Genomic DNA, 20,646 nt, shown 5'->3' with positions numbered 1-20,646 from the left:
AAAGATGATATGGGCGTATCGAATCACACCGGGAAGCACTGGATACAGCCCCTTTAAGGTACTGAGAGGGAGAGAGGCATTCACCAAGGACAATGTGGCGTGGAGGAAGTTAGTGATACAGAGCAAATGGTCTCCAGCGGTGGTAAAAAGAAACTTGGAGAGGGCTCAAGAAGTGTACACTACACATTTCAACAGAAGGCACAACGTGAAGGAAACGGAACTGGGAAAAGGGTGAGAGTCAAACTGGCCGTCCTCAAAAAGAAGGGGGAAAGCAAGTTCTCACCACCCTTGCAAGTCATTGAACCGTATGCCCGGACAGCCCTACTCAGCGATGGGAAGGTGTGGTCACAAGACCGGATGGCCAGGTGCAGGAGAATCATTAAATGGGAACGTGAAGTGGAAGATGGAACAGAGGACGTAGTGGAAGACGGAGAAGAAGGAAGTAGTCAAAGGCGTAGTGAGAATGTAGAAGATGGAATGCCGCAAGTGGAAGATGAAGGAGGCGAGGCAGGTGCGAGCGAAGGAGTAAGGGGCTGGTGCAAAGAAGAAGGTCACGAGGAAGTGACAAACAATGCGAATGGAAGCACAGGGAGGCCCAGAGAAGAGGAAGAACTGAACAGCGGTGTAGGAGAGGCGAAGGTGAAGACCAGAGTTGGAAGAGAAATAAAAGTGCCAGAGAAATACAAGGACTTTAACATGGACTGGAAGTAAGAACTTTGTTCTTTTGTAATGTGTGCATAAAGGGGGGAGATATGTAGTAGCGTTCTAGTGTTCCGTTAGACGGAACAGGAAGGGGAGTGACGGAAACGGAAGGCGGCCATCTTGTGATTGTTGGCGCCGACCGTTAAACTGCATGGTTGTGTTTCCCGGCGCTCCGTGAGAATAAAAGTAACAAGTATAATCTCACAGTGTGGTCTCCATGATTTACCATCTTTACAGAGAGGACAGGACATAAACTCAGAGGCGAGGAAAGTCCCTGGGGCAGATTTACAAGGTCCTTGCGCCACTTTTGTGTCACTTTTACCATGTTAAAAATGACGCAAAAGTGGAGCAATGGCCTTGTAAATAAGCCCCCCCTGTGAGGAGGGGGTAGACGCACTTCTGTCCGGGTCTGGAACCACCCACTGCGCACTTTACATACCATGGAGGTACAGTAGAGTGCAGCCAGGCCACCTGAACCTCGCTCCTGCGGACATTTCTCACACTCTACCCCGGAACCTCTGCGTGACACTGTCCTGAGCACCAACTGTGAAAGGTACGTGTCCCAGGATGCTTTGTGGCCACCGCCCGCGCTGGCTGCAGTGAGCTGCACCTGAGTGCAAAACTTCACAGCGCATGCTGTGAGGGTTCTGCGCACAGCTTCCATGCTGGAAACAACTAGACTACACGAACACATCAGAGGGAGAGAGACACATGCTTGATGAGAGTACCCTGCTTTTGTATTACAAATATCTAGCCTCTTACCACTGTGAATGTTCTTGGTGTGCAATCTTTATAGCGCTTAACTGTCAGGTGTCCATGAGCTTGCCCGCACATTATCGTGGGTGCCATATTTAAGATGTGCTGATTGTGGGTCTGGCCTGTGTTTATTTTTGCTCTTTCTTATGTCTGTAAATGTTTAAAATATGCCGATTGTGGGACTGGCTTGGTTTATTTGTGCATTGCCTTAAGTGTGTAACTGTTTAAGATGTGCTGATTGTGGAGCTGGTTGGCATTTATTTTCTCTTTTTGAGACGGCCCACTTAGACGGGCTCCTCTGACTTCCTTTTGGCGTAAAAGGTTTCTTATCTTGATGGGGACAACATGGCCCCATCAAGATAAGAAACCTTTTACGCCAAAAGGAAGTCAGACGAACCCGTCCAAGTGGGCTGTCTCAAAAAGAGAAAAGTCTACGTCACAGAATGCTCTTTCCCAATGGCTGGCCACCGTTTAACATAAACGGTGACGCCGGCCAATGGGAAAGAGGGGCGGGGCTTACTGAAAGCTCCCAAAAAAACAAAATCTCGCCAGCGAGATTACACATGTGCGCAGCTCACGTAGGCGACACTTAAAAACTGTATTGAAAACAGATTGCACAACACTTTTCTTTTGTTATGTTTTGGCAGCCAACTTAACATAATTTTAGAGTCCTCTTTATTGGAACATAAGTTCTTAGGTTTTCAACCAAGGCAAAATGAAGAGAAGCGAATCCAATTGAAACTTAAAACAGTAGCAAAGGGATGAAGGAAACTAAAATATGCAACAAATCCTTTTAGTTATATATCGTATAGAGTGGCCACAGAATGTAGGTGAAATTAAGAAAAAAGTACAATCTGCGTGTCATTCTGTGTTTTGGCTGTAAAATACCAAAAACGTTTTGCACTAGGAAACGCCAATAAATCCAATATTTCTAAGTGACACTAAGCAAAGGCCAAATTTAACTGGACATGCCTCACCAGCATTTGAAAGCCTAGCACAAATCAAGAAGCCCACTGTGAACTATAGAATGTCTTGCAGCAAAAGGTTTTCAATGGGAACTGTCCCCAAATCAAGCAATCTGAAACAATCTCTTACACGAGGGCACACTGAAAGATAAGGAAATATAAATGTAGTAGATACGGGAAAGGTGACTTAACTCTCAGACTGAGAAGTCATTTTATTAACATCAGGTGGGATAATGCATTAGTTCATGGTTCACCTACGGACAACACAGCTTGCAAATTTGTGTAGTGGATACACTTCTTATTCCCTCTTTTTATTCTTCTGAAAGGTCGAAGGAAAACTACATGTTCACCAGCTTGGATAATATAACCACAAAGTGTTTTATTTGCATACCCTAGGTACTTGATTGAGAGAAATATGCCACTTACTTTCCAAAACCTTAGGCAGCAGGTGAAGTTAGACACCCACACAAAATGGAAGGCTACGCTTGAAGGAGTAGACTGGAAACATGTGTATACTATACAAAACAAAAACAAACAAGCATTGGAAATGCAATAGGGCTCGCATTAGGAAAGTTTGAGCTATTGGTCTTATAAATGATTTTTTTTTAATTTATGTGTTATTCTTTAAACTAGCTAAATTAATAGCTTTGTCATTTACAATGCCAATAGTTATAACTTTCGCAAACACCTATAGCATTTGTAATGCAACATGTTTTGTATTTACGTGACTTAGATGTATTGATATTACAAATAACACTGCCTTTTAATTTTTTTAAATAATTAATACTTAAATAAGTTATTTAATTTGTAATGGCAATAGCTTAAACTTTTGCAAATAACTTTTGTCAAGATTATGTTCAGTGTTTTATATTGTGACGAAAATCCAAGAACAGAAGTGAAATATTAACATTTTTTTGTGATTTGTAATAAAGCATGAAAGCTTGAAAACAGCTTGAAACACTGAAAGAACATATTTGAACCAGTGATGCTGTGGTTGCGCTGAGTGATGCTGTGGTTGCGTGGTGGAGCTGGGTGCATCGGTGGAGCTGTGTGGTGGCTGCATCGGTGGAGCTGTGTGGTGGGTGCATCGGTGGAGCTGTGTGGTGGGTGCATCGGTGGAGCTGTGTGGTGGGTGCCTTGGTGGAGCTGTATGGTGGGTGCCTCGGTGGAGCTGTGTGGTGGGTGCATCGGTGGAGCTGTGTGGTGGGTGCATCGGTGGAGCTATGTCGGTGGAGCTGTGTGGTGGCTGCATCTGTGGAGCTGTGTGGTGGCTGCATCGGTGGAGCTGTGTGGTGGGTGCCTCGGTGGAGCTGTGTGGTGGGTGCCTCGGTGGAGCTGTGTGGTGGGTGCCTCGGTGGAGCTGTGTGGTGGGTGCATCGGTGGAGCTGTGTAGGTGGAGCTCTGTGGTGGGTGCATCGGTGGAGCTGTGTGGTGGGTGCATTGGTGGAGCTGGGTGCATCGGTGGAGCTGTGTGGTGGGTGCATCGGTGGAGCTGTGTGGTGGGTGCATCAGTGGAACTGTGTGGTGGGTCGTTTGGTGGAGCTGTGTGGTGGGTGCCTCGGTGGAGCTGTGTGGTGGGTGCATCTGTGGAGCTGTGTAGTGGGTGCATCTGTTGAGCTTTGTGGTGGGTGCCTCGGTATAGCTGTGTGGTGGGTGCATCGGTGGAGCTGTGTGGTGGGTGCCTTGGTGGAGCTGTATGGTGGGTGGCTCGGTGGAGCTGTGTGTTGGGTGCATCGGTGGAGCGGTGTCGGTGGAGCTGTGTGGTGGGTGCATCGGTATAGCTGTGTGGTGGGTGCATCGGTGGAGCTGTGTGTTGGGTGCATCGGTGGTGCTGTGTCGGTGGAGCTGTGTGGTGGGTGCATCGGTATAGCTGTGTGGTGGGTGCATCTGTGGAGCTGTGTGGTGGGTGCCTTGGTGGAGCTGTATGGTGGGTGGCTCGGTGGAGCTGTGTGTTGGGTGCATCGGTGGAGCGGTGTCGGTGGAGCTGTGTGGTGGGTGCATCGGTGGAGCTGTGTGGTGGGTGCATCGGTGGTGCTGTGTCGGTGGAGCTGTGTGGTGGCTGCATCGGTGGAGCTGTGTGGTGGGTGCATCGGTGGTGCTGTGTCGGTGGAGCTGTGTGGTGGCTGCATCGGTGGAGCTGTGTGGTGGGTGCATCGGTGGAGCTGTGTGGTGGGTGCATCGGTGGAGCTGTGTGGTGGGTGCATCGGTGGAGCTGTGTGGTGGGTCGTTCGGTGGAGCTGTGTGGTTGGTGCATCGGTGGAGCTGTGTGCATCGGTGGAGCTGTGTGGTGGGTGCATCGGTGGAGCTGTGTAGGTGGAGCTGTGTGGTGGGTGCATCTGTAGAGCTGTGTGGGGGTGCCTCGGTGGAGCTGTGTGGTGGGTGCATAGGTGGAGCTGTGTGGTGGGTGCATAGGTGGAGCTGTGTGGTGGGTGCCTCGGTGGAGCTGCGTGGTGGGTGCATCTGTGGAGCTGTGTGGTGGGGGCATCTGTTGAGCTCTGTGGTGGGTGCATCGGTGCATTCTGGGTATTGATGAATTTCACTGAACGCAAAACACCTGAGACCCAATAGAAAAAGTCTAAGGTCCATTCCAAGCTAGGTATGTTTTTTAAAACCGAGGTCTGAAGGTTGAAAGTAAAGCCTGCAAAAGGAGCAAAAGCTGGCTCCGTTTTAAGTAGGCGCTACGTCCATGAAACCTGCATTTTGCAATTACAGAACTTTCCCAGTTCGGAAGATACCTGGAGCCATTTTCACATGCGCCGCTAATGATGTTTTTGATGTTAGATGTGCTAATTCGACTGTTCCCGAAGAGTACATGCATTTGTCCATTAAACACGATGTTGATCTCTTTTAGGAAACTGATGTTAATACATCTGAGTGGCATCAAGCAGAGAAAAGTATTTCTATAAACAAGTAGAGGCCTAGTCCAATGCATATGGAGATGGGTTTAAAATACAATTAATTCATCAAATCTGGCATTATTGGCATAAAAGTATTTTGTAAAATAAAACCACGCGATGTATTGCATCAAGGAGCAGCCGTCGGGCCTGCGTTGACACACAGCTTTCTTAGTCATGTTTCAAGAAAAAAAAGAAAAGCACACACTCCTCCCTTCCCCCCACCCTCCCCCCTCCCCGATCACCCGATGTTCCTCTAAGAGACGGTTAGATTTGGTTCAACTATAATAGTGCGCTATATGTGTATGTCACAATAATTTATTTTACCATAAAAAATAAGTTCTTTGTCAAGACGACTGTAACCTTTCTTTTCTTTACAATTAAAACAGAGCATCCGGGAATGCATCTTTTGTTTTACGCTATTAAATAAAAAAAATGATATTTTTGTCCATTTCCCCTCTATATGTTTTAATTAAAATGCCGCGATTTTGGCAAAGTATAGTAGAGTTACTCTTTAACATTCGTCTAATTTCATGTTGTCCTTAATAATTGCACTTCTTAACAAAGGGATGAAAAGAGAACTTTGCAGCATCGAGTCGAGCCAGCCAGGAGTCGAACCTGGAATCTTCAGCTCCGTAGGCAGACGTGTTATCCATTGAGCCACAGGCCCACTGCTATCTGGAAGCGGCGGAGCGGAGTACTAGGCCAGTGCATATGCGCTCTGGTATATGGTCGGTAGTGTGCACGCTACAAAGGTTTAATAAGCTAGAAAAATTATAGCTCTTTCACATTAAGTAGTGAAGAGTCAAATACTGAGGTGTATGAAGGGATCACTTAAGGAACTCACCGAATGTACATGCAATAAAAGTCACAACAACTTTAACAGCCACTGCTCTCTTGGGCGAAGAGTAGTGATGTCACTTTGTATATTTTGTCCCTTGCTCTGATTAGATCAAAGTCTTTTCGATTTGGTCAGGCAGCCATTCAGAACTCGCTACTTAACTAGTTCTTTTCCGCTGCAGTGCAAGTGCAGAGGGCGGTGTGGCAGGAAATACAACTGTTTGCGCACATTATACATCGCAACTGGAAAGAACGACTGTTCCGCAGACACAATACATTTGTTATTTATTTCTCTAGAACCGTGGCCAATGGCCATGCACTAGTAGCGCAGATGCCACGTTATTTTGACCAGTTTAAATGGAAAAAGTCACTAGCAGCTGCATCCGTGACAGCCATTATGAAGGTCCGTGCCTTCGAGACCACGCTTGTAAAGGTGTTTTTTTTAAAAATTCACTAGCATTTATTGTTCGATGAAAATACTGGAAAACTTAAATATTGTCGGTAAATTCCTAGTATGTAACTTAATTCAAATGCGTAGCTGTTTATGTAACGAAGTTTACAGATCAGTTTATTATAAAATCACACAGGACGGAACTTCATGGTCTAACAGGCGTGATGTAAAGTACGGCCGGCCGGCCGTGAATAATTAGAGAAGCTGTGGGAGGGAGGCTGGCCTGCCTTTGATGTGGTAATGCGAGGCAGGCAGGCAGGCGGCTGGTGGCATTGTGCACGCGCTTTTTAGGGCTTACGCAATCACCTAAAAAGCACATGCACTCCATGCAATCGCCAGTGGAATCGCCAGTGGTGGTTAACAGCAGGCGAGCCCTAAAAATGTCTAAAAGAAATAGTTATGTGCCAATGTGCTATTAAAATTTAAATAAAAAAATAGCAACATAAACATGTCTTGTATGGGCACTCAGACTAGTGACAGTAAGAATATAGGAGGCTAGACTTTCCAAGGAGATCCTTAGTATACCACTATATAACTCACTTCATTTGGGCAGACATTAGGAAATCTAATCATTTTCCACAAACCATTGTTACACCCACCTTTCAGGGACTATTAAAAAGATTGGTGTGAATCGATGTATTGATGCCATGCACACAGAACATTCCACTACAGACCAAATGTTATTCATCCAAACAACCCTAGCAATCTTACACCAACAGTTTGTGCAGAAACATGAGGTTGGACCACTCATCCAAGTTAAGTGGAGCCTGTGAGTGTCAAGATGCAACATAACTCCGCTATCCCTGTTCACGCTGAGCATGTGGAGTTTGCTACTAAGCACCTTAAGCTAGGAATCATGAGCCTGTTAACTAGTCCCAGCTGCCTCAAAACTGCTGTGCAAACATGGCACCCTTACTGCCCGGCACATTTACACTTTGTTTACAAAAGGCTGACTAGCAAGAAGCTACACAATGTTAAAAACATGTCTCCTCAAGATGCATTTTGCTTCATTTTCCAAGGAGTTTGGTGGTCCACATGGCAGATGTCTATAAAAACAACCAGAAATTGCAAAGGAGTACAGTTTGTTCCTACTCCTGTCAAACATTTTAGTTTTTCAAAAGAAATCAATTGCTTCTCCTTTTTATTTGTAAAAAATAAAAAAATCGATACAACGAAATGCCCTCTACTAAGATAATATTTTCACAATGTTTTTTAGTTACACAGATGCGAGGTTTAAACACAAACTTTAACAGAAAATGTTACTGTCAATCATTGAAAGACAATTATACACAAATCAAATACACAAATCAAAACATCATTTCAAATGCAACGTAAAACATGCTTATTTTAAACAATGAAAAGGAAAACAAGTTGATGGGGTACACCAGAAAATTTTAACGCAGTCCAATTGGCTGAATTTCTTTTAGCTATTTAGGACTGGGGTCACCATAGGCTTTTTATTTATTGAACTCAAGTCCCACAGCCTGGGACAAATATTTAACGCCTTTGGCGGGAAGAAGGGATGGATCCTTTGGGAAAGCCGACGCGTTTCCAAACCCGGTCCGTGAGTTAGCGGGTTTTTCCTCAGGGCTACCTGGGTACCTAATGATGTGGATAATAAAGAAAGCTTCTTTTAGTTCCTACTCCTATTTAATACAAACTGAGCTTAGCGCCTTAGTGAACATAGGAGTACCTTTGTGTTCCAGCGCTTCGGTTTCTTCAATTTTCAGGGAGAGTGGTTTTCGTACCTGTATTTAAAAGAAAACTGTTTGATCTTTTTTCTGAACGGGGGGCATTTCTTGATATTCCCTAAATGAGGAACTCACTACTTACTTATAAGTGTGCTTGTGATGCAGTTCGGTTTCACTTAATCGTCTATCTTGGATTTGGCACCGCCTGTCAAAAGGAGGCAGGTTTTACTTAGGTTTGAATTGTAAATAATTAAAAATACAAGGTTGATTCAAAGATGGACCACACGCTTACTTTATAAGACGCCGTCTAGTCAATGGCGATACATCTCCATTGTTGTGGGTCGTCAGCCTCGGGAATTTTTCTCCTGCTGGATTGATAAACAAACCTATGTTTAGGCTTATTGCTTATTAAGTTTACTGGGACTGAAAATTCTTTTAGTCTATAGCTTCTCACCTTAGTGCAATTTTGTATTTTCTGCTAAGTTTTCTGCTATTGCTGTTCGGTGCGTGTCTCCGCTGTGTTTGGATCAATCACGGAAGTGTTCCGTTTGATCACGTGGTTTTATATGGAAATGAGAATTCTGGGACTTGTGGTTCTTAGAATGAAACCGAGCTGCATGTGGGTCAACAATCAATTTTGTTTGTTTCCCTGCTAATATGTTTTCTGACTAGCAGGGGGTAATGGGGTGTCGGTGGTGTTTTTTAATGAGGTCAGTGAATATTTCTCTGTAGTTCAGACAATTCGTTCATTCCATCATTCACGCAATTGAACTTTAGAATCAAATATGCTTCTTTTTGCATGAGTAATGCGTCTGTGTCTCCACCGCGTGTCGGAGTTTTAATGGCAGATAACACGGTCCACTTAAAATCCTTTTCGGTATGTCCTTTTTGTTGAAAGTGTTGCACCATTGGAGCTGTTAGTATGTTTTGTTTGATTCGGGAGCGATGTTGGGCTATTCGCTGATTTATTTGTTGTGTGGTTTTACCTATGTACAGTTTAGGACAGGGGCAGGTGATTGCATATACCAAATTGCGACTTTTGCAATTTGTGAATTCCTTATGTGTCCATGTGATGGCATTGTGCTGGAATTCAGTGCCTTCCACTGTATTGGCACATGACACACATGTGCCACATTTGTGGTGTCCCTCTATGGGTTTTAATCGCCATAGGGTGCGTAAATCAGATTTTGCCTGACTCATTCCTAAGTCAGCCCGAACTAACTGCTGCCCTAAGCTTCTGTTTTTTCTGAGGGCAAAAAGAGGTTTTTCAAAGGGTGTATCCAGCCCTGTCAACAAGTGCCAATTTTTTAGAATAATGGCTTTAAACTTGTTGGGACACCACAAATGTGGCACATGTGTGTCATGTGCCAATACAGGGGAAGGCACTGAATTCCAGCACAATGCCATCACATGGACACATAAGGAATTCACAAATTGCAAAAGTCGCAATTTGGTATATGCAATCACCTGCCCCTGTCCTAAACTGTACATAGGTAAAACCACACAACAAATAAATCAGCGAATAGCCCAACATCGCTCCCGAATCAAACAAAACATACTAACAGCTCCAATGGTGCAACACTTTCAACAAAAAGGACATACCGAAAAGGATTTTAAGTGGACAGTGTTATCTGCCATTAAAACTCCGACACGCAGTGGAGACACAGACGCATTACTCATGCAAAAAGCAGCATATTTGATTCTAAAGTTCAATTGCGTGAATGATGGAATGAACGAATTGTCTGAACTACAGAGAAATATTCACTGACCTCATTAAAAAACACCACCGACACCCCATTACCCCCTGCTAGTCAGAAAACATATTAGCAGGGAAACAAACAAAATTGATTGTTGACCCACATGCAGCTCGGTTTCATTCTAAGAACCACAAGTCCCAGAATTCTCATTTCCATATAAAACCACGTGATCAAACGGAACACTTCCGTGATTGATCCAAACACAGCGGAGACAAGCACCGAACAGCAATAGCAGAAAACTTAGCAGAAAATACAAAATTGCACTAAGGTGAGAAGCTATAGACTAAAAGAACTTTCAGTCCCAGTAAACTTAATAAGCAATAAGCCTAAACATAGGTTTGTTTATCAATCCAGCAGGAGAAAAATTCCCGAGGCTGACGACCCACAACAATGGAGATGTATCGCCATTGACTAGACGGCGTCTTATAAAGTAAGCGTGTGGTCCATCTTTGAATCAACCTTGTATTTTTAATTATTTACAATTCAAACATAAGTAAAACCTGCCTCCTTTTGACAGGCGGTGCCAAATCCAAGATAGACGATTAAGTGAAACCGAACTGCATCACAAGCACACTTATAAGTAAGTAGTGAGTTCCTCATTTAGGGAATATCAAGAAATGCCCCCCGTTCAGAAAAAAGATCAAACAGTTTTCTTTTAAATACAGGTACGAAAACCACTCTCCCTGAAAATTGAAGAAACCGAAGCGCTGGAACACAAAGGTACTCCTATGTTCACTAAGGCGCTAAGCTCAGTTTGTATTAAATAGGAGAAGGAACTAAAAGAAGCTTTCTTTATTATCCACATCATTAGGTACCCAGGTAGCCCTGAGGAAAAACCCGCTAACTCACGGACCGGGTTTAGAAACGCGTCGGCTTTCCCAAAGGATCCATCCCTTCTTCTCGCCAAAGGCGTTAAATATTTGTCCCAGGCTGTGGGACTTGAGTTCAATAAATAAAAAGCCTATGGTGACCCCAGTCCTAAATAGCTAAAAGAAATTCAGCCAATTGGACTGCGTTAAAATTTTCTGGTGTACCCCATCAACTTGTTTTCCTTTTCATTGTTTAAAATAAGCATGTTTTACGTTGCATTTGAAATGATGTTTTGATTTGTGTATTTGATTTGTGTATAATTGTCTTTCAATGATTGACAGTAACATTTTCTGTTAAAGTTTGTGTTTAAACCTCGCATCTGTGTAACTAAAAAACATTGTGAAAATATTAAATAAATCATGGAAGCTTTACGATTAGTCAGAAGCTTCTGATCCGCTGTGAAATAAAAAACAGCATCAAACCCGAGACCAGGCACTTTGCATTTTCTATAACGTTTATAGTCCAGCCTGGCCCCGTAGGACAAAACCCCTTACTTGATACACTCTACTAAGATAAGTCGCAGATTTACAGGAGAACAGGATAGGAGACTGGGTGCATGTTTCCATTCCCGATCCTCTGGCACAAGCCAACAGAAATGAAGCCACACTAGGCCTACACAGGCAGATAAGAGTACATCAATCCTGAAACATTTTAGCTGGTTGTTTGCCATTCAATTAATAGAGTAAAACATGAAGATACAATGATCAGGTATAGAAAACAAGCTAGTGATGCGAGTGTCAATTAATAGAGTAAAATATAAAGATACAATGATCGGGTACATAAAACACGCTATTGATGTACGCGTCAATTAATAGATTAAAACATGAAGATACAATGATCGAATACAGAAAAGATGCTAGTGATGCGCGCGTGGCAGCAGGAAAAAGTGAAAGTGATTGTGCTCGAAGGGAGGCAGATGGCGGCTGCGCACGTGCGCGTAGCCGCAAGCTTGAGGCCAGCAAAAGCTTCTGGAAGCACTTTGAAAACCCAAATACTAAATGTCTCGCAGCGCATGCGCTGGCTCAGGCAAGACCTAGAAAGGGAGGTATGAAGCGCTATGGGGAGCCAGAGCAAGCAGTGAGTGAAGTGTCAGCTTCATCGCAACCACATGTATCTAGTTTATTTAATAGTTTTACTATATGGCCAGCTGGTTTGTCTGAAGAGCCAAGGCATCTCGGTCTGTGGTGGTCTTGTCAACTGTATTCGAGGAGATCATGTTACTGGCTGAGACAGGGTTCTGAGTGCTGCTGTGCATGAACAGCTGACCAGGGGCAATATGATGGATTTACAGACAATCACTGCATGTATTGTTGTTATATGCTGGAAAAAACGTCTGTGTGATGACAGGCAGCCACAGTTGGTAGCTTATGGACGAGGATCATTATGTTTGCCTATTAAACAGTTGCTTAGCCCTAAAGACTCTTAGAGGAACGTTATCCTGGCTTTACTGTTTGCTACAATAAACAACACAGAGGCAGAAGAGCAGCGCATGGGAAACGAGAGGGAGGAGGATAATGTTGAAGATGAAGTACAAAGACGCACACAGAGCTTGAGGACAGAGTGCAGGGAGGAGAGAAGCTACCATGGACACAACTGTAAAACACATGCACTCTCATGGAGAACTCAAAAATGGAGGTCACAAAATTTTTTACAAAAAGAGTTCCTGAAAAGCGACCACCCATGGAAGGATAGAAGGAGCTAATCAGAGAGGTGGTATGAAGGCTATGCTACATGGGAAGGAAAATGGCATGCTCAAGCTGCTAAAACAAATCAAGCCAACAAATAGAAAGCCAGGAAATATGAATGACAAAACAAATTGTGAACAGCAAAACACACATGATGATGGACGGAATGTTGCACAATGGCAAAACATTCACCCCCAGTCACAGATCTGGGTTTGATCCATCGTTATTTTGCTCACCAAGCCACCCCAGTTCAGACATGGCCATGTGCAAATCAATCTTGAACCTGTGCCTCATGTGAACAGTCCAGCCCGAACTACCAAGCCATGTCTTTCCTGGACATAGAATCAAGCATCCTAGGACCGGTTTCTGGCTATCAGCCGTCTTCAGCGAGGATAGCTTGACTCCAGTGGCTTAGTAAGCAAGGGACTCAGTAGGGCCCTTAAGAAGTCTTTAGCAACCTGACTGCTACACTGCTATTAGGCTTTTGCCTTAAAATAGACGGTTAGAAGAATCTGTGGAAAATAGTTTGATTATGTTGGTCAGGAAAGAGTTATGTGCATTTCTGAAATGTATTACACTAATTGAACCATGATACAGATGTGAAGAAATACATTGCCCATTTATGTGTTCAGCAAAGCCTAAATAATAAGCATGTGAAACATCAAGCAAGCATCTACTCATATCACAGCTTCATCTGAAGTGTCTCAGGTTTTGAAATGCAGTCTACATAATAAAGAAGAAGCATACGCACAAACAATATAGAAATGCTCACCAATATCAGTCCAGATATGAAAGATGAAGTCCCTGTTAGAGCAACGTAGAACTTGGGCGTGAGTGTGTTTAAAACTACAGTCACTGCAATGAGAAGGAAAACAAATTCTATATTAAATGGAGTGTGACAAACCAGTAAGGTGAAAAATATACACTGGACTTCTCTAAAGCCCACATGACAGAAAAAGCACAAACTATGATCATGCATTATTTTTTTTATTCAACTGTGACCATTTTCTCCATATTCAATGACTGAAAACACAGTTGTATTTGTCTAAATGGAGAGACAAGCCGTTCAATACATATCACAATCTCTAAGGACATTCAAAATGTTCCTGGGTACAATTGGATGTTGCGACTTGTAATGGACAAAGGGTATGAAATTCAAAGGGGGGGGCAGTGTAGACCAGTCAGCAACTAATTGTTTGCAGCCACACCTTCAGTTTGTGATGCAGCTGATCTACTAAGAAGTAGCATTACAATATGTCCATTCATAGAGAGTCGAAAGGTGCCTGCCTCAATAATTTTAATGAGAAAAGAGTCCTTTTTCAACTCCTTGAAAATGGCTGCAAATGCAGGAGGAGAGGCCTGCAAAAGATATCGACTGACTGTGAGAAGGCATTACACTGACATTTTCAGTTATTATTCCTAATTAGATTTGAATAAAATAAATAATGAAAGTTCAACAAAACATAATTAATTATATTACCTAAGAAACATTCACCCTCGATAAGAGAGGAGACACCATATAGCATCTCATACACTGGAATGAAAACCCCCCGATAAAAACCATGACACATAAAACAGACAGTTGGTGTACTTGAGAATTGAAGTTACAGTAAGACTGGTCGAACTTGCCTAAAATTCTGTGCTAAAAACAACGGTCGAATGTGCTTAACGAAAGTTAGATAATTCTGAATACATATAAACAATGTGCAAGGTATCAAGCATAGCAGCAGAATCACACGAACAAGGTGGATACTAAGAAGGTTTGTGCCAGCCCACTAAACACTGGAGAAAAGGTTCAATCAAAAATAGGTGGAAAGTCGCCTATGTTAAACTGCCATATCAAGCAGCAAATATAATTCAATATGATTTGGGGATTTGACCGTAGTATAATACATTAGAGATTTTCTAAGCAAACCCATTGTTGCTCTTTTTCCCTGGGCATGTTGTAAAAATTGATTTCTTAACTCCGGTAATATCAGACTTAGATATTGAACATTTGACATAATTTAACCACCGAATGTCAAATCCACGATCCAAGGCAAGACAATCACTTAAAATCCTTCTGTTCAACTCGAATTACTTCTTGGTCCAAATTGATAAAACATAGAATTAAAGAGCAAACATGAATATAATCCGAAATATAGCCAACCCCCAATTCCTCATACATAAACTCCATCGGTACACTTTGAGGTAACCTCTGGAACTTTCTTAACTACTTGTTTTCTGCCACCTGAATTGGGTAACAGTCCTTGTATCCCCAGACCTCACAACCAAAGGTCGCTGTTGAAACACATTTAGCTTTGCAGAGATCAACGATTGATCTGATATGGGGGTAGGCCGAGCCGCCTTGGAAACTCCTCAATACTGTGTGGTACTCTGTTGAGGGACTGCGCCTTGGCATTAGGGAGAAATTGGCATTCAGTGTGGTGTCCAATAGTAGGCCCAGCTAGTGGAATTTATCTACCATGCTAATTTGTCTACCTGGAATGGTAAAAGTTTTAGATTTAGTTTTAAACAGGCCGAAACCATGGTAAAAGACTCCAGTAAATTGGCTTTCAGGCCCAAACTGTCCATAAATAAAATAAACCGGTCAAGCAAGTGCTGCGGACTATTGGCCATACATGCAAAGAGGACAGTATCGTCAGCATATAGCAAGACAGGTAGATATCTGTCCACCACCCTCAGGACATCCTTACGTAAATCCAAAAGGAAGGAGTCAAGCCGATTAATATATAAACAAAGAAACATAGGTGCTAAAAAATCACGACGTACTCTCCTGGCAAGCTTAAAGTGCAGGGCGCATTCCCCGTTGGCGCCAACTCTTACAGACGCCTCAAGTAAAAATCATGCAGTATTGCACTAGTGATTTTTTTTGCATGATTAGCACAATGACATTTTAAAAAGTAATCAGTAAAAAGCATTACAATATGAATCATAGGAAATGAAAAAATACAATAAAAAAAGATTTGCAATGAAAGACTTAAGATCACGAGTAAAAAACTTTCCAGCTGGTTAGAAAAAGAGTAGGAGCATCCAATTCCCTGGTCTGCCAAGTACAGTATTAAAGATCCTTCTGTGCAATTTGCATATGAATAACTTACGACAAACGTGTAACATGAACTATCATTATCAGTGTAAGCATACAATAGATCAGATTTGTGGGAAAGAAATTTGTGCTTCCCAGTCTGGCCCAAGTAGGGGTAGGATCAATGTAGTCCTGACTTGAAGTGTGTCCTTGCTGGGGGCCGTGAGCTAGTCCAAGAAAAAAGTACTGACGCCGATAGAGAGCTTGTGCAAAGAACAGTTTTAAAACAGCAGTTAAAAGGCGATTGCCTTACTGCAGTAGTGCAAATGATGCAGCTAGTAAAGTCCCAAGATAAGGAGCACTCCCTTTTGTATTGTTATTGTGGGGTTTCGTATGAGGAGTTTAATTCCAATCTGCCTTAAGGTGTCAGAGGAAGCTGTTTAAATGGTGACACTGGTTTGTAGGGGGGTGCATCATCTCTGGGACAGATATTCAAGGTAGGTGATTTTATTTTGGCAGGCCAGGAGCCTTCCTTAAAGCCCTATCAACCCCATGGAGGTACTTAGCTGTTTGGGATATTAAGTGCGGGTCTATTGCAGGCTAATATAGCTAGTCTAAGGGAATACACCACTGCCTGTTCCCAAAATGGCTGCAGTGAGCGATGGCGAAGGTTTAGAGAACACTGCAGAGACAGATTATATGCATTGTGTCCTCCTTTGGGTGCACGCACAGCTGCAGGCCGCCTCTCCTTTTGCCCTAGACCAAGGATTGGTGTGTGTGGGCTTGATGGAAAGACCCTGGCTGGTGTTTCAAGAAGTGACCTTTTATCCTGCTGCTGAAGGCCTCACCTAAATATTGCTGCGGCTTCAAGGAAGTGTATTTGTTTAATACCATTCAGGCATGTGCCCGTTTCTCAAGGGTCGCCTTGTCTTCCAAGGATGATATTAGTATTGATGTTTTAAAGACTACTCCTTTCAATATTTCGTGGTTGGGTGATGCAGCCCATGACTGTGCTAGTCAAAACAAGTCAGTTGTTCTTCAAAAAGTACTCCATGGCCACTGAGTGGGATTTATTGGTAATTTCCAGCCAAACATTATGGTTTACGGTGTTCTTCTCTGGGGACTTGAGCCTGTAACAAATGTTAGTGAATGCGGCATGCCTGGCATCTGACTGTTTGACTACACGAAATTCCAGCCCAATTTGGGCAGGTGAGGTGCAACTGGGGAGTTGGAAGATTTCCCTGTTGATTAGCACAAATTTTGTGTCTAGGATTTGCGAGTCCCTGCCCCGAAGGGTTTCACTTCCATGAATGGGCACCACCTTTGCCCTGGCTGTTTCTAAGATAGGGCTATACGACAGCTCATTCCGATTTCCCTGCAGCCGGTGCAATCTCTTTTCTTTATATTTCCTCATTTTGGGGCTTTAAAGTCCCCTTGTCATCGAATAGGAGGCCCAGGTATTTGTATTTGCTGAGATATTCGAACTTAGTTGAGTCAAGGAACAAGTGGACTTTGCCATTTGTTCTTCTAGAGCAGTTCATGATTTTTGTCTTCTTGGTGTTAATTGTCAGACCATTTGTGGAGTATTCTTGAGTGGCATTCAGAAGTCGCTGCAGGTCGACCTTTGTTCGGCTAATAAGCACCAGGTCATCAGCATAGAGGAGATTTAAAATTAATATAGAGGGAAGCTTTGGGCAGGGGCGTTGATGGAAGACAGGATGGGAGGAAGCTCTGCCAAGATTAGATAGAAAAGGATGACGGACAAGACTCACCCCCGTTTATGTCCACAGAATGTTGGATTGGCCCTAGACAGGTTTGCCCCACTGTCCAACTTAATTACATGAGAAAGGAGTCATTTTTCAACTCATTGAACATCGCTGCAAATGCAGGAAGAGAGTCCAGCAAGGGGTAGAAGACCCTTCACTGACTGTGGATGGGCATTACAATGACATTTTAACCCCTTCGATGCTCATGACGAGGCACGGTTGAGCTGTGCTTATGACGAGCTGAGCTCGTCATGAACAATGGAGTTCACCAAGGATCAGCACAGGAGGGGAAAACCCCAAGCAGCCAAGGTGTTAAACAGAAAATCTCACCATCTTATTTTAAGTTGTGAACATTAAGGAGACATTCCTACATTTTTTTTGTATGCTGTTAACAGATTCTCAACAGTCTCCTCCTAATCCTTGAAGGTATCGGATTGAATTTCACCTGTGAAAAATGTGCTTAAGCAGACTAAAAAAAAAGAAGACTGGAGCATTGTATGCACTGCACACAACAGCAAACACCTAGATCTAAGATAGCTCCACAAAGGGTCTCTCTTAACTCTGCTGCAAGGGTCATCACAGGATCTAAAAGAAACAACCACATCACTCCCGATCTAAAATCCCTAAACTGGCTCCCATATGAAGCAAGAATGCATCTAAAAACATCCTCCATGACCCATATAGCCCTACACTTCCAACACCCCAATTTACCTCGGACGAAAACTAGAGCTTTTTTGTGGCTGCAGTTCCTCTAGACTTATCAACACCACACTGTTGAAACCATAGAAATAATATTAAAAAAAAAAAACTTACAACCGATCCTTCTCTGATATCGCCCTGATAATTTAGAGCCCCCTGATATCAGACTGAACCCAATGGCATCATTCAAAAAGGAAGTTAAAGTGCTATTGATGAACATATTTCTGCCCTAGAAACTCTACTCTCTGGGCCCCATATGACACTGTCTTTACCCTTGTTTATTACTCGAATGTTATGATTATGTTTTTGGATTTGTTGGTTTACAGTTACTACACCCAGTACCTTTCGGGGTCACTTTGTTGTTTGCTCTACATGCTTCTTTTCTGATCAGTTGTAAAGTGCTCTGAACCCCCAGGGGTCATGTTTGCGCTATACAAAACTTTAAAAAAAATAAAAGATGCTACATATTTTAAATTAGGATTAAAAAAACAAGTATTATTAAAGTCAATCAGTCTCGCCTTTTTCACCTACTGGCTTTGCCAATGCTTGTTGCTGATGAACAGCATCGTCAAAAACAACCAAAAAGGGCACAATGACACAAACATTCACATATACGCTGCTGTGTCTTCCCATATTTGCACACATGCATGATTGTGCCTGCATGCATCACCAGGCATGCGCTTACAAATTGGCACAGGTGCTATTTTATTCCTTTTTTTTTTTACTTTACCGTTTTAATTTAGTGGGCAAAGCTTGGCGCGGTAAATTTGAAATAAAGCATTTTTACTTGCATGCAAGCATTGTTTTTTACGTGCATAACAGAGCAGCAAGGCAGAAAATGGTACCTGCTATGCACTCCAAAAATATATAACTTTAAAATTTTTAAATATTTGCGCCAAATCAGAGAGCTGGTGGGGAGGGGAGCACTTGAAGAGAAATAAGCATGGGGTAGAAGCAGAGAGCAAAGTGGGCTCGGAGCAATGCAGGAGCATGATAAGTCTGGTGGGGGGGAAAGGACAGCCGACCTGAGGGTCTGGGGAGGAGGGAGCAACGTGGTGAGCAGATTTTTGACTGGAGAGCAACACAGGATGGTTTCAAGCAGACTTCAAAAAGGTAGGACTGAAATCTTCCTAACTCGGTTTAAACTACAAACCACCAATTTCCCCACTAGATGGCAACATTGCCATATCTATCTTTCCAGTGTATCCTTTACGCTTTTTTTACCCATTACTTAAATTACGTTTTTCTCGTGGTCCCAAGTTATTTCTCACTGAAGGGCAGGGTAGTGCACAAGCTACGGATTGTTTAGCTACTGTAAATTATCATGCCGGTTTAGGGCCCTTCGGTCATTAGCACCCCTGAAGGCGTGCACCAAAAACTGCATTTACCCCCGCTGAAGGTATGTACCAAAAGCTGCACATTTTCCCAGCTGCACCTGTTCCCTTCCATGTGTCTAATTATAATCAACAAGATCAGATATACAAATCCAGGCATGTTTGCCGAATCATGTTTTGCAGTTCCACCTACCTCTCTCCTACCCTCAAAAAGAGGAGATAGAAAAATTGATACCTTTCCTACTCTCCACCTTACGTCTCCAAAGATGTTTTGTGATCCCGGTGAACCTTGAAGAAGCTTATTAAAAAAAGCACACTACTACTTATAATAGATGGGCTGCTACAATAAAAATATGGTCTATGAATCTATTTTGAGATGCAATGAAAAATCACTGATTCTGGCAGATCTTTGAAACCGACAAAAAGTATAAAACCTGATAACCACTAATTTTCAGAATTTGAATAAACAGTGGGAAATACCCACTGTAATCTAAACAAGCATTTACAATGCAATGGTTTCGCCTTTGGAAAAGTTAGAGCTATTGGCACAGTAAATGACAACATTTGTATTTATGTGTTGGTTTTGAAAACATAAATAAATGGCATTGTCATTTACATTGCCATTAGCTTAATCTCTCGCAAATGTGAGACCTATTGTACCCTACGGACGAGCTCAGCAGACAGCAATTACTACCACACACACACACACCCACCCAGACCCACACACCCACCCAGACCCACACACACACACACACCCACCCAGACCCACACACACACACACCCACCCAGACCCACACACACACACACCCACCCAGACCCACACACACACACACACCCACCCAGACCCACACACACACACACACACCCACCCAGACCCACACACACACACACACACACACCCAGGCCCACACACACACACACCCACCCGGGACTGCTTCTTCTGCTGAATTACAAGTTCGAATGTTTAGGCCTTTGAATACAAGTTTCAGCCAAAAAAGTGCTTCCTAATGGTAGCTTGTCCAGAAGCCTATAATACAGCACATCTACTGCAATCACTTTGCACACTTCACATATACATCAGAGAACACAGCACTAGAAATAACAGTCTTCAAAACACTGAAAATTATATAGCTGCAAACCAGCTACTGTTACATGTTTCGAGCACAGGCCAAGGAGGTGTTTATCTCCCCACATAACCACTCATGCTTTGG

General features: G+C 43.1%; 1 protein-coding gene across 1 annotated transcript in view; it reads right to left on the bottom strand.

Annotated features, from left to right (window-relative positions):
- The window catches only part of LOC147712654 (suppressor of tumorigenicity 7 protein homolog), a 1,198,755-nt gene that overhangs the window by 1,168,561 nt on the left and 9,548 nt on the right, over positions 1-20,646 (bottom strand). The window contains exon 2 of the mRNA XM_086923345.1: positions 13,384-13,466. Within this exon, the coding sequence (XP_086779471.1) occupies positions 13,384-13,466 (83 nt within the window). The remainder of the gene's footprint in view (positions 1-13,383; positions 13,467-20,646) is intronic.

The sequence above is a fragment of the Lissotriton vulgaris genome, chromosome 5 (assembly GCF_964263255.1).
Source record: "Lissotriton vulgaris chromosome 5, aLisVul1.2, whole genome shotgun sequence".
In the NCBI taxonomy this organism is placed as follows: domain Eukaryota; kingdom Metazoa; phylum Chordata; class Amphibia; order Caudata; family Salamandridae; genus Lissotriton; species Lissotriton vulgaris.
This window is presented reverse-complemented; position numbering and strand designations above follow the sequence as displayed.